Source organism: Capricornis sumatraensis, chromosome 9, assembly GCF_032405125.1.
Source record: "Capricornis sumatraensis isolate serow.1 chromosome 9, serow.2, whole genome shotgun sequence".
NCBI lineage: Eukaryota > Metazoa > Chordata > Mammalia > Artiodactyla > Bovidae > Capricornis > Capricornis sumatraensis.
This window is the reverse complement of record NC_091077.1, coordinates 92740963-92756379: the sequence shown is the minus strand read 5'-3', so window position 1 is coordinate 92756379 and position 15417 is coordinate 92740963. Positions and strand designations below refer to the sequence as shown.

Genomic DNA, 15417 nt, shown 5'->3' with positions numbered 1-15417 from the left:
TCACAAAGAGTCGGACACGACTGAGCGACTTCACTCACTAAAGGGTTTAAAACAACAGACAAGTCACAGTTCAGGTTGGCTCAAGCAGACAGATCTTTTATTAGACAGACACTCCCAAAATGTGGAAGCCAGCTGATCCCAAAGGAGTCATCATAACAATCCCTCTTGATTTCCCCTTTATACTTCCCATCTCCTCCTTTTGGTTGTGCCCTGTGCAGAATAGGGCTTGTACCCACCACCAGTCAAGAAAGGGAAGGCAACTAGGCATACGTTCAAGGCCGACTAGCAATTTCAAGTTATATAACAACAAGCCCTGTTGCGTGTGTCCTCCCATAATTCAGTCTGTTGTAGTCAGATGTATATATACGTGTAGAATATTTATGGACCCTTAATAGGCTCCTAGCTGCCTAAGGTTACTTGAGGAAGCCCCTGTGGTTAGTTTGTATCCACTGTGTGCCTAGGGCTCCCAGTGCTGGAGTTGGAACAGTCTTGTTATTTTTGTAGCAACTCTGTGGGCCCCCCTGGGTGTGTCTGAGAGGGGGTGTAGAGATCAGCTTGCCTCCTTTTCAGCTAGGTTACCCTCTGTTGCTCATGCCTACCTTCCTACCTAGCAGTCTAAACCTGCTTTGGTTCAGTGTCTCTCTCCCATTTCCACTTGAAATCGTATTTGTCTTTCAAGCCAGGTGAGAAATTTCACTAAAACCTTTGAACCTATTCTAGCCTATAGGGATCCTTCGTTTTTCTAAACTCATTTTAGACTTTACGTGAATTGCCTGTAGCAGTTTTTTAGATTGTTGACTTCATTCGTTGTAAAAAGTTACTTCACTTTTAAATATTTATGCTTTTACTCCTCAGGTAACCTCTAAGCTTAAGAATCGGGACCATGTTCATGGGTGTAGCTAGCAAAAATCTTCATATGTTATAGGCCTTCAAATATTGTTAATTTGCTTTGGGTTAGAGAAATGAAGATGGAAGACATAGCCTTTGAGTGCTTGGGTCCTTCCTTTATACTGTGTATACCTTTGTACTATATGGATATTTAAAGAAAAAGATCTAATGAAAACAATGAGAGTGTCCTGAGATATTAAATTTTTATTAGACATTATTTATTATGCTTTACATATTGTTATAAATATACTCTGAATCATAGCACTATTTTAACAAATAAACTTGTTTGTTTGTCTTCTAGAGGGGCAGTTAAGACACATAAAAACTGGGGAGCCGTTTGTTTTTAACTACCGGGAAGACTTGCACAGATGGAACCAGAAAAGATATGAAGCACTAGGAGAGGTATGGTTGTGTATATGATTTAACCTTGTTTTTTATTCCAGTTTTAAATAATCAGAATAAAGGTTTAAGTTGAAGCAGTACATGTGTTCTTTCTACAAAATGATTCAAAAAGGTTTTTGTATTTTTTTTTATTTTTAGTGGTAGCGTTAGAAACATAATTTCAGTTTAAAATTTTATGTTTTTACACAAATTTTTTCATGACCTTGATATTTTGTAACGAGTCATTATAAGGGGAACAAATTGATGCTAAATTTTTTTTTTTTAATGTTTTTAGGAGGTTGAGTCCTCTGCTGTTCCAGGAAGAATACATCTTTTTTTAAATGCTTATCTAAAACAAAAAGCACAGAGAGTTACCGTTGTTAATTATGTGAGATGATGGACATGTTAATTATCCTAGTCTTGGCAATTTTTCTTAGAAATTTCCTGGTGATTGTAAAATCATCTTATTGTGCATTTTAAGTATATACAAATACAGTTATCAGTTATTACTGAAAGTTACAAAAAAGTGTTTTATCTATAGGAAGAAAATTGCTATTGGCTAATAAATTAGATATAAACTACATATCTTTGACTTAATAAAGGATTAGGCCTTGTGAAACATTACATGCCTCTTTAATGCTACCACTGGTAGGAACCTTTGAAAATGTCATTTGTCATTCAAGTGAATGTTTTGTTAAAGCTCAGAGTTTTACTCATTAGTGTCATATTGTTGTTGTTCAGTTGCTTAGTCATCTCAAACTCTTTGCAATCCCATGGACTGCAGCATGCCAGGCTTCCCTGTCCTTCACTGTCTCCCTTAACTCATGTCCATTGAGTTGATGATGCCATTCAATCATCTCATCCTGTGTCACCCCATTCTCCTGCCCTCAATCTTTCCCACTATCAGGGTCTTTTCCAGTGGGTCAGCTCTTTGCATCAGGTGGCCAAAGTATTGGAGCTTCAGCTTCAACATAGTCATTCCAGTAAATATTCAGGGTTGATTTCCTTGCAGTCCAAGGGGCTCTCAGGTCTTCTCCAGAACCACGATTTGAAAGCGTCAGTTCTTTGGCACTCAGCCTCCTTTATGGTCCAGCTCTCAAATCCGTATATGACTGCTGGAAAAACCATAGTTTTGACTATATGAACATTTGTCAGCAAAGTGATATCTCTGATTTTTGATGTCATATTCTGTGTTTTTCATAAAATGCATATGAACACATTTGTTTACTGTGATAACTGACAACTGCTTGATTTCTATAAAGAAAAGCTGAAAGTTCTATTTATATTTTGGTTGTCTAATAAAAGTAGTCAAAGTGAATTATTTGCTTAAACAGTAGCATAAAGAATATATGAAATTAAGTTTATCTTTTCTGGAATACAGATTTTCTTGGATCTCTTCTGCACATCTTTGAGCAAAAGCGTTGACAGCTTTTGTTCTGAACCATCTTTTTTAAGATGTCTGATTAGGAAGCACACTTAGAAGATAGAGATTGTGTCTTCTAGCACAGAGGACAGATTTGTTTGATGTCCAAGGAATTTCATGCTAGGGAACATCCGCTGAAGAAGGAAATGGCAACCCACTCCAGTATTCTTGCCTGGAGAATTCCATGGACAGAGGAACATGGTGGGCTACAGTCCATGGTGTTGCAAACAGACAGATGCAACCAAGCGACTAACACTTTGACTTTACTTTCATGCAAATGGAGAGTCACAGAAATTTTGACTATGAGCCTCGTAGTCAATCTCAAGACATGTCATCATAATTCTGAAAATGCAAGTTCTCGTATAACTATCTAGAGTTCCCAGAAAACGTATAAACATGGTGTTTAAATTCTGAAAATAGTTCAATGCTTCTTATTACCAATAAGATCTCTAGTTCTGTTAAGCGAGAACCTGTGAAAAGTCTCTCACCAGTGTCCTCCATGTAAAAGCACAGAAAAAACTTTTCTCCTCTGTGATGGATAGGGCAGAATTCAGAAATTTGAGTTTATTGCCTGAGAGCCTGCCTTAATAAATAAACTTTTGGGACACGACTGAAGTGACTTAGCAATAGCAATAGCGATGCTTAAATTTTAAGTTTTAAGGAGACAGTTTTGACTTCAGCCAACAATCTAAACCAAAGCCCCTTCTGTTTTCTTAAGTGTTTTCCTACAGAATATTGAGTTTTGTCTTCAGCTGAGAGGTACTATATATGTTTCACAACTGCTGTTTTAGTTTCTGTTTATTTCTCTCTTATGGAGATTATTATAGCAGTCATTCAGCGGAAATTGTTTTTAAGACTTGCTCCTGAAATGCTCTATCATTTCTATGTAAATTAAACTAACTGTGTAAGTAAAATAAACTGAGATGTCATTTTCTTTTTAGAATGCAGTGTCATAACTACACAAAAGAGTACTCTTTTATACTCACATAGTTACATTTTTACAGTTAAACAAATGCTTTTGCTAATATGTATATATATATTTATTGTCTACATATAACTTGATAAAAACATATACCTTTTAATAAGTTTGGTTAATTTGTCTAAATTTAGAAAGATACTTTCAGTTTAAAGAAGTGGGAGAGTGGTGAGAAAGGGTGATTTTCAGAATAGAAGTTTTCATGTATATATGTCAGAGACGAATATTATGCCAAGGAATAACGTTTCCTTTGAAAGATTAAAAAGGCTATCATTTAAGTAATAAATAGAATGGGAAAACCCAGCATGTAACTTGTCAAATTTTCTCAACTATCTCTTTCATGTCAATACTGATTTATTATTAAATGGAGAATTTGTAATCCAGAAGAAATTCTAATGAAAGATTTGAATGTTTTGCCTAAATTGGGTCTTTGTACTTCTTTTGATATTTGTTTACTTCTTTAAAAGTTAATAAATTGTTAGTGTGCTTAGTAAGAGGATAGTATTGATTGAACAGTCTTAAAAGCTTGGCTTTTTATTCATGGCTAGGACCACACTTACAAAAAAAAAAAAAAGGAAGTAAAGGCATAATTTCACCCCCTCCTCCCGGACCTAAATTAGTAACATGTCTTGTAAAAGAGTGCAGTGTTATTGAAAAGTACTACTGCTAAAAAGATGGAATTTATGCAGCTATAAAAATTGGATTTTTCCAATGGCCATATTCAGGTGTTTGAAATAGGAACAACTTAAAGTAAAGAATAATAATATAAGTTATTATGTTAATAGTCAAATATTTGAATATAATGTGATTTGTTGTTGTTGAGTCACTCAGTCGTGTCTGACTCCTTGTGAGCCCATGAACAGCAGCACACCAGGCTTCCCTGTCCTTCACCGTCTCCTGGAGTTTGCTCAAACTCATGTCCATTGAGTCGGTGATGCCAGTGATTGTGTGTGACTAATACCTTCATATAATGTGAAATTCCCACATCTCATATTGTGACAGAAACAAGGGCCTGGCTGTCAGGAAATCTGGGTCCTAGTTTTGGCTCAGCACTATCTCTGTGGTAGAGAAAATATAAGATGAACTTAGGACATTGGCTTTTTTGGAAAGTAAACCCTCAGTTTAATGGCAGTATGTGAATAGGACAAAGAAACCCAACTTGAGAGGATTTCCTTTGGCCAAAATTGGGACAATTTGAGGGTAAAACAGAATAAGGCTTCTATTGATTATAAAATACTTAATTAAAAGTTGTGATTCCATAGCTTTTTTATAATATAGCTAATTTGCTGTCATAAGATGAAAATTATCTGAAAATTGGTAATCAAAGGGAAAGAAGTAAGTAGCTCGACATTTTATGAGAAACCATAGTTCATTTGCAGTTGAAGAAGGAATGTTTTACTTTACCAAGAATACTGGCTACTAACAGTAAAAAAAAAAGATATAATTAGAAAATCACCATCATTCTAAAGATGTTCCCTCAAGAGTCCCATTTCCTGCTTATTCAGTCAACCACTAATCTGGGATCTACTGTGAAGGGACTTACACAGCAGATACAATTAAGGTTACTAGTCAACCGATCTTAAGATAGGGAGGTTGTCCTGGATTATCTGGGTGAATTCTGTACAATCACAAGAGCAATTAAAAGCCGAAGAGAAAGGGCAAAAGAGTCAATCACAGAGATTCTGCAGAAGAGGCAGGGAGAGAGGTTTCAGCCACGAGGATTCACACGCATTGCTGGCTTTGAGATAGAACCAGAGAGAGGCCTGCATGAGCTCAGGGTACCCCTAAACTAATAAGAAGCATGGAAAACTCAGTGCACTGGATTTGACCAACAACTTAAGTGAACTTGAAAGGGGACTTGCTCCAGAACCTCCTGGTAAGAGCCCAGCTGGCTGACACCTTGATTTTGGCTTTGCGAAACCTAAAGCAGAGACGCCAGTGGAACCAACCCACATTTGTCATCTATAAATTGTGAGATGCTGAACTCTGTTTAAAGCTATTAAGTTTGTGGTAACTTGGTAAATGAAGTTTGTGGTTGTTGATTTAGTAGAGGAAAACTGCCATACTACCCCTTCTTGAAATGACTGATTTCATGAAGGATGTGAGGGAATATTTGCACAGTATGTTTGCACAGAATATTTGCACTTTTCTCAGAGTATCAACTCAGAGATTTCTTGCAATTGTAAGGGGAAAAATACATACCTTAAAATAGAGATTTAGCTGTCAGCACAGTACCTGATGAACACAGTTAGTATCACTAGTGGTAGGATAACTTGACATTCTGTATCTTCTGATAGGATGCTGTTTGAAGTACACAGCATTAACTGTGGCTATATCTTGCTACATATGCTGACTCTGACGCTAATCAGCCCTTTAGAGCTGTATTCCATTTTCGTGAAATACAGGAATAGAGGGAAGAGCAAATGATACCACAAGGATGCAATCCAATACAAGAGGCATGAAGAAGACAATACCATTAAAAATACTGAAAAGATTTGTGTGTTGAGGGTAAAGAAACTGTTGTAGATGAAAATAAACAAGGAGACAGCAACAAGCTTGCATATATGAACACTGATGGGACTTTGGTTAAAAAAATAATAAGGTGAAACAACCTCTATACTCTTTAGGGGCAACGAGGAAGAATTGTTCATGTTTTTCCCATATGAAATATTGCATATTATGGTTATATAGGAAAATGTCCTTATTCTTAGGTGATGCTAGCGAAATACTTAGGGAGAAAGTCATGGTGCCTGAAAGGTATTTTTAAATGCGTCCTAAAGAAGAGGAAAACCCAGGGAAATAAAAAGAAAGTATGTATGGCAAAATGCTGTTGTCCAATCAAAGTGGAAGATATAAAGATGCTTATTGTACTATTTTCAACATTTCTGTGTGTTTGAAAAGTTTCACAAGTTGAATATTGGGGGAAAGGAAGCTGGTGCTAGGAACCTGAGTACGCTTCATGTTTGTGAGTGAGGCTTGCTCCCTGGCAGGCATACTTCGGGGCTCTTGGACTATACCATTTTCTTTGTTGTGTGCTGTGCTAAGTTGCTTCAGTCATGTCCTACTGTTTGTAACCCCATGGACTACAGCAGGCCAGGCTCCTCTGTCCTGGGATACTCAAGACAGGAGTACTGCAGTGGGTTGCCATGCCCTCCAGGGGATCTTCCCAACCCAGATCAAACCTGCGTCTCTTAGTCTCTTGCTTCGGCAGGCGGCTTTTTTTTACCACTAGGGCCACCTGGAAAGCCCACCGTTTTACTTGGGACCCATCAAATCCTAGAATTCGGAGTACTTCTTTTCTGGTGTAACAACAGCCATTCTAGGACTTGAGTTGTCTCCCAATAGTTTATTCCATTTTTCAGAAGTACCTTACTTAGTATTTTGCCTGAGGCATAAACGCGTTTGGTGTCACAGAGGCAGTGAACTCAGTGGGGGAGCATTATGACAGTTTCTGTGAATCTCTCATACTCCTGTATGTCATCTTGGATATGCCAAGAATACAAGGCCCTGCCTGCTTTTTCACCTGGGCCATTTCTCAAGAGTTGTGTTTGCAAGAAGCAATATTGAAGTATGAAGTTAGGTCTTTCTCTGGGACAAAGAACAGGCTTGCTTACAGCGTGCTGTCAAATGGTAAGCTCCCCAAGCTCGGTATTTCGCAGCTTCAGCCTGAACAGCTGTGTGTGCAGCATCCATCTAGGGTCACGTCATGTTGTGCTCCATGGACTTGGGGTCCAGGAAACCAGCGCAAATACGCTGATGCTGTTCTGTGATGAGTAAAGCCCTTGCTCTGTGACCCAGAAGTTTTGTGTCTTGCATTAGCACCCACGAAACAGTAACAGGCTAGCTGATTAGTTTGTAACTAGAGCAAAAGCAAATCTCAGACCTGTCAGTGACGATTGACTCCCTGCCAGGGAGCAAGCCTCACTCACAAACGTGAAGTGTATTCAGATTCCTATCACCAGCTTCCTTTCCCCGAATATTCAAATTGTGAAACTTCTCAAACACACAGAAATGTTGAAAAATGGTACAGTAAGCATCTTTGCATCTTCCTCCTTGATTGGATGACTGCTAACAGCATTTAGAAGAATGAATAGCATTAGAAGAATGAATAGATCTTCAATAATTCCTGTTTTCAGTCTGACTACGCACTTCCACTCTTCACTGGACCTGCATTTTCTAAGCCTGAAGGCCCTGAGGTTCTGCGAGGCCAGTAACGTGCTTTCCTATTTTAAATATACAGCACCACCATTCAGCCAGTTATGTTAGAAGCTTCATAGTCCTTTCACTCTTGGTTTTAATGTGTGGCCAGGTCTTGTTATTTTACCTTTTTGCATCTCGTCTTCCTCCATCGCTACTGCTGTTGGTTGAGCTTAGGTCTGTATCATCTCTTAAAACTATAACTCTGCAGTTCAGCTGAAATGCATCCCCCCGTTAGTATTCATATGTCAAAGCTCTAACCCTTTGGGTGATTGTATTTACAGATGGGGCTGTTAGAAAGTAACTTAGGTTAAATGTGGTCATAGAGATGGGGTCCTAGTCAGATAGGATCGGTCGCTTTAGATTTCTCTCTCTCTGTCTCTCCACTCCTGCCCCTTCTCCGTTTCCCGCCCCCCCTCCTCCGTGTATGCACCGAGGAAAGGCCATGTGAGGATAGAGCAAGAAAGCAACTGTCTACCAGCCAGAAGGAGCCCTCTCGCCAGGAACCTAATCAGCCAAGCACCTATATCTGGTACTTCTCAGCCTTCAGAACCGTGAGAAATGGATTTCGGTCGTTTGAGCCAGCTAATCTACGGTGCTTTGTTATGGTGGCCCAATCAAACTGTTAGCTGCAGGGTGGTTGCTCCCTGCCTGCTCTGCCCTCCTGAACAGGTTCAGGTCTTTGAACCTGTTCTCAACACTGCTACCAGAGATATTAATATCTTTTGAAGCTGCCACTGTGATCGTGTTTGCCTGTTTTTGGAACCTTGTTGTGTTTCCCTGCGAGATGAATTTTAAGCTGCGTGCCTTGTTGCACCAGACCTTTCATGAGTTGGCCCTTTCATATTTTTTCTGGCTCCGTCACTTGCCTTCCCTCTTGCCCCAGTTCCCACTCACCCTATGCTCGAGCTATATAAACCTACTCGTGGCTTCCTAATACGCCATGCTGTTGTATATCTCTGGGCCTTGACTCAGGCAGGGAGCATGTGGTGCCAGGCTGCAGCTTCCCCACCCTCCCTCCCATCTGCTTGCAGAATATTTATTCATCTCTCAAGCTTAGATCAACCTCAAAGAAAACTTTCTCTGATCCGCAGAGGATAGAATGGACCTCTCTCTATTTTGTGTGTTTCATATTTGCTTTTAAGATAATTCTAGTCTGACATATATAATATATTATTTCTCTTAGTGTTCAGTATATCTTTCTCCTCTTACGAGATGTGGTGGGAGCTTACCTGAGGCTAAATAGATAGTACACTAGGCAGGGTGCTCCAGAGAAACAAAACTAACAGGTTTTATGTTGTTATTGCACTAAGTCGTATCCAACTCTTTTGTGACCCTAGCCAGGACTGTAGCCTGCCAGGCTCCTCTGTCCATGGGATTTCCCAGGCAAGAATACTGGAGTGGGTTGCTATTTCCTTCTCTGGAGGATCTTCCTGACCCAGGGATTGAACCCACGTCTCCTGCATTGGCAGGCAGATTCTTTACCATGGACCACTAGGGAAGCCCAACAGGTTGTATATATATAGAGAAATACACTTATTTTAAGCAATTTGCTTATGTAATTATGGAGACTAGATAAGTCCAAAATCTTATGGGGAGGTCAGTAGTCTAAAGAACCAGATCAGAGTTGATGTTCCAGTTTGATTTCAAATATGTCTTCAGGCAGAATTCCCTCTTGCTCTGGAGAAAGTGAAATGAAAGATGCTTGGGGGATCTTCCCAACCCGGGATTGAACCCATGTCTCTCGCATTGCAGGCAGATCCTTTACTGTTTGAGCCACTAGGGAAGCATTTGCTCTGGAAAGTTCAGCCTTTATTCTTTGAAGCCCTTCAACTGATTGAATGAGGCCTACCTTTATGAAGCTGAAGCTCCAACACTTTGGCCACCTTATGAGAAGAACTGGCTCATTGGAAAAGACCCTGATGCCAGGAAAGATTGAACACAGGAGAAGGGAATGACAGGGGATGAGATGGTGGATGGTATCACCAACTTGATGGACATGAGTTTGAGCAAGCTCCAGGAGTTGGTGATGGACAGGGAGGCCTGGCATGCTGCAGTTATTGGGGTCAGAAAGATTCAGACACGACTGAGTGACTGAACTAACTGACCCTCATGAGGGAGATCAGTCTACTTTACTTAAAGTACCTTGCTTTATATGTAAATTCCATCCAAAAATACCCTCACAGAAACAGCCAGAATAATGTCTGACCATGTATCTGAGCACCATGGCCCAGCTAGATTGATCCATAAAATTGAACATCACAAAGATTGACCACCACAAAGATTGACCACATAATCAATCATAGTTTTATTCTGTGATTTATTCTGAATGGGCCGTAAGACCTCACGTAGCCTTTAGGCTCAGGGTGGAGTCATTTTCTGTAGAAATTCAAGCCCATGATGTGATGCCTACTGCCTTTTCTTCACCAGAACCCCTCAATTTCTTTCTATCTTGTTTAATTCTTTCCATTCACAGAAATAGGTGGGATATATATTTGTACTGTGGCGTAATAAGCATGCAGCAGCTGTTTTTTTCTTTTCCTTTTCCATTATAGACAGGAACTTTTCTAAGCTTTCAGTCATAAGGTTTACAGTTTCACAGTGACCAGCCTGCTACAAGTTATATACTGCATGATTTGATGGCCCAGCAGGGAAGAGAAATTCCTTCCCAAAGATATCTTTTGTAGAAGATGTAACCTGAAACGTAAGAATCAAAAGATATTGGTCTATTACTAGAGTAAGATTCATTCATCAGCAGTTGGTCCTTTTCATCATCACAGTGAAGGACCAAAATGTCTACAATTTGATGCTACTCAGGTTAGACTGGAGAAGGCAATGGCACCCCACTCGAGTACTCTTGCCTGGAAAATCCCATGGGCCGAGGAGCCTGATAGGCTGCAGTCCATGGGGTCGTTAAGAGTCGGACACGACTGAGAGACTTCACTTTCATTTTTCACTTTCATGCATTGGAGAAGGAAATGGCAACCCACTCCAGTGTTCTTGCCTGGAGAATCCCAGGGATGGGGGAGCCTGGTGGGCTGCCATCTATGGGGTCGCACAGAGTTGGACACGACTGAGCAACTTAGCAGCAGCAGGTTAGACCATGCCAGGTTCCAAAACAGAGACCGTCTTGGCAAACATAGAGCTTTACCTCTTTGGATATTTATTGCTGTAAGACACAAAAGAAGAATTGTATTGTCACACCAGCATCCTCCCCAACCCCATTTTCCTCAGATCCCTTGCAAATACAGAGAATTCTGTTTTGTGGGGACCCTCCTTTGGCTGCCTTGGTCTTGCCTCTCCTGGGTCTTTTGTGGACTGGCTCCCTTTTGGTTGAGCGTGAGCATACACTTGTGTAGGTCTACAAGCTATCCCTTCTTGACTTTATTTCTACCCATTTTTGGTAACAGATATTCAGTTGCCTATTGCAGCTTTCTGTAAACCACTACACTGAGCTTGATAACCAACATATGTGCATTTGAGGTGATATTTCTTCACCCATGGCTGGACCCTATGTACCATAAACATAGCTTTTTACCTGAATGCCTTCTCCAAATTGGTACTGTGTTTTTTGCTCCAGTGCTTTTATTGTGTTTTGAGTGTTTACATCTGCCTCCATGTGTGCAAAACTTAGCTCTAAGTGCCTATACCTGTCATGTCCATTAGAGTCCCGTGGGGCTGTGGGCAGTGGTCCAGTATAGTTCACTTGCCAGCTGCGTGTGGGGCCTTCACTGTAGGAAATCTGCCTCGTGGCTTTTGCTGTCTGTTTTCTCACAGGTGGATAGTACAGTCCTTGCCATTTTGTGCCTCTGAGGGCACAAGAGGAATAAGCTGATGATCAGCCGCTGTTGCATGGGTGCAACTCCACTGTGTCCATGTATCTATTAAGCTAAAGTGGCAATGTCAAGTGAGCACAGTAAGGTATCCACTTCCTGGTTAGAGTTACCTTATGATTATTTTGATAGGAATCAGCATATCTTACTTTAATGAGTCCTTTAAATTCCCATGGGGTTATATTCATGGGCAGCACTCATGGGCGTTTGCCCTAGGCTCCAGTCTGCATTTCTGAAGTACCTTCCTGGTTTACTTTTCTGCAGTCCATCTACCTGACCATATGACCAAGCCATTCACCAGCACCCGTGAGTCAGACAAACTGTAGGACCCACGTTGTTGTCTAATTCCTTTGTCACTGAAAGGTTGCACTTCTGCCCACTGAGCTGATTTATTCTAATCTTCAGTCAAAGTTTCTTCCATCAGTTGATCACAGTGTGGAAGCTTGCCACACAGCGGTGCTGTCCATCACCTTGGAAGTGACATCTGTAAACCAGGATGCTTTTTGTTTGTCAAGTAGGGACCACTCAGAAGGCGCTCCTCAGGTGACACTGGGATTCAGTAGTTCTCCAGGTGGCTGCAGAATCGGTCCTAATGGGAAAGAGGCAGTCTGCTCATATGAGCAGGTACATTTCTTGTTTTCCTCTGGTAGATGCTCCTGTATCAACCATTTCCATCTTTATTGTGAAATTTTCCTTTGTGCTCTCTTCCTTATTAGGCTCTTTCTGTGACATTACACAGAACATTATGGGTAGCCCAGATCTCAAGATCATTGCCTTCAGTTATGGAGGCACTTTCAGGTGATGCCTGGAAACGAGCCAGCGTCTTTCAAGCAGAAGGTGCTGGGTTGTTGCATCTGGACACTTTTTGTCTAAAACTCAGCAATCCCTGTTGGACAGCCCTCATAGACTTTTGCCATAAGTTCCAATCTGGAGGATTGAGTTCAAGTTATAAAAACTTCCAGAATTATATATAAGGGTGGATCATAAGAATTTCAAATGTATTGATTGGGCTACTATGGTCTTTTGTAATTCAGACACAGCCTGCTTTTGTGCAGGCCTTCATTTAAATATGGCCTTCTTTCAGAAGCTTTATGGACAGAAGCTAGCGGTATCCTCACTTGTAGAATATGTCCTATCTATAATCAACCTAACCAAGTGTTGAGCTTCTTCTCTTTTGGTTTCTGAGGTAAGCCTTTGACTGTGTGGATCACAATAAACTGTAGAAAATTCTGAAAGAGATGGGAATACCAGACCACCTGACCTGCCTCTTGAGAGACCTGTATGCAGATCAGGAAGCAACAGTGAGAACTGGACATGGAACAGCAGACTGGTTCCAAATAGGAAAAGGAGTACGTCAAGGCTGTATATTGTCACCCTGCTTGTTTAACTTCTATGCAGAGTACATCATGAGAAACGCTGGACTGGAAGAAGCAAAAGCTGGAATCAAGATTGCCGGGAGAAATATCAATAACCTCAGATATGCAGATGACACCACCCTTATGGAAGAAAGTGAAGAGGAACTAAAAACCCTCTTGATGAAAGTGAAAGCGGATAGTGAAAAAGTTGGCTTAAAGCTCAACATTCAGAAAACGAAGATCATGGCATCCAGTCCCATCACTTCATGGCAAATAGATGGGGAAACAATGGAAACAGTGTCAGACTTTATTTTTTGGGGCTCCAAAATCACTGCAGATGGTGATTACAGCCACGAAATTAAAAGACACTTACTCCTTGGAAGGAAAGTTATGACCAACCTAGATAGCGTATTGAAAAGCAGAGACATTACTTTGCCAACAAAGGTCCATTTAGTCAAAGCTATGGTTTTTCCAGTGGTCATGTATGGATATGAGAGTTGGACTACGAAGAAAGCTGAGCGCCGAAGAATTGATGCTTTTGAACTGTGGTGTTGGAGAAGATTCTTGAGAGTCCCTTGGACTGCAAGGAGATCCAACCAGTCCATCCTGAAGGAGATCAGTCCTGGATGTTCTTTGGAAGGACTGATGCTAAAGCTGAAACTCTAGGACTTTGGCCACTTCATGCGAAGAGTTGACTCATTGGAAAAGACCCTAATGCTGGGAGGGATTGGGGGCAGGAGGAGAAGGGGGCGACCGAGGATGATATGGCTGGATGGCATCACTGCCTCGATGGACATGAGCCTGAGTGAACTCTGGGAGTTGGTGATGGACAGGGAGGCCCGGCATGCTGCAATTCATGGGGTCACAAAGAGTCGGACACGACGGAATGACTGAACTGAACTGAACTAAGTGTTGAGCTTTTCTTTTGGTTTCTGAGATAGGCAATGGCAGCAATGCCTTCCTGGCTGCCTGTGGAATATCATCAGTGGCTCCTGTCTAAGTTACTCATCAAAACTTTAACATGAGCAGGCCCTCAGAACTTTGTTAAAATTGCCAAGCAAATTGTTAATGAGCGTAAACTGGTGAATTCAGATACTCTTGTGGATAAACAAGAAACATGGGGTCCTTCCCACATGAAGGCAAATGCTGATTGACTCTTTTCTGATAGATATCAACAAAAAGGCATTTGCAAGATTAAAAAAAAATAACTTTCTTTAAATAATGTTGAAATACTGCTGCATTGTTTTTGGCTTGTAGAATGGGAGGATAATATGTAATTTTTCCTGATGAACTTCGTTAGCTGGGTAGAAAAACAAATAGAATAAATATACTAACGCTGATGTAAAAAGCTAGAACATTTAATAACTAAGGTCAGATGGGGATTAGTTCTGTGTTTAATCACCTGTGAGAGTAGACAGCGGTGTGAGTTGGTTAAAAATAAGGTGATGGTTTGTCCTGAGACTGGAATAAACAGGTGCATAAACACACATGGATTGTTTAAATGAAGATATGATCTCAGCCAATAAAACATTTTTTTTCACTCAGTGTTTACACACTTAATGAGAATAATTTTCAACTAAAGTATGCAGTTAGTTCTTAGGTAAGATTTCTGAAAAAAACTCAGCCTGAGCTGTGATGGTATTCTCTGTTAGGTGTCATAGCCCTGCGTGACAGGTAACTTGCCGCTTCTCAGCAAGCATTTGTGAAGAATGCTGTTATTTCCTCCTGCCAGGAATCCATATGTGTGCTGCCTAGAGCAACAGACTGGAGACACAAGGCCTCAACCTGCTAAAGTGGGTGTCCACTCCTCCACGCTCAGAGATTTGAGATAGGCTGTTAAAGTTAAGTGTCTTATTAGAGTACAAGTAGGCTCCATTTGCATATGTTTTGTGGTGAATTTTAAAGTAAAAGTACTCTTTGTGTATTCCCCAAATGCATTATTTTTTTGCTTTTAAAAATTAGGCTATGATTTTGCTCTTATTATTAAATGTTATCTCCGGACCGGTTTTTATATACAAATGTCATCCATACATAGGACCTAACCGCTCTTGTTAGTAGGCTGTTACCTATGTTAAGTGTGATTTTTTTGTCCACTCTGACCCTTTATACCTTGTAAGTTATTTCATCTGACTGTGATGGTAAAGGCTGTGTATGGTAGCCACTGGAAGTGGGAATGAGGGGTACTTATGCTTGCAAAAAACTGTGATTGTTAATATGTTTTGATACTGTGTTATTGCTGCAGCCACCCAAACAGTCATCACTGGCACCATAGGTTTTAAGATAATATGTAATGTGTATGTAAATAATATATGGGAGATAAAACTTTTCAAAATATTGTCTCAACTGTGCCCTCATGTAATGATA

The 15417-nt window shown here is 40.5% G+C and overlaps 1 protein-coding gene across 1 annotated transcript in view; it reads left to right on the top strand.

Moving 5' to 3' along the window:
* Positions 1 to 15417, top strand: part of ARB2A (ARB2 cotranscriptional regulator A) — a 404738-nt gene that overhangs the window by 52571 nt on the left and 336750 nt on the right. The window contains exon 4 of the mRNA XM_068980929.1: positions 1190 to 1290. Within this exon, the coding sequence (XP_068837030.1) occupies positions 1190 to 1290 (101 nt within the window). The remainder of the gene's footprint in view (positions 1 to 1189; positions 1291 to 15417) is intronic.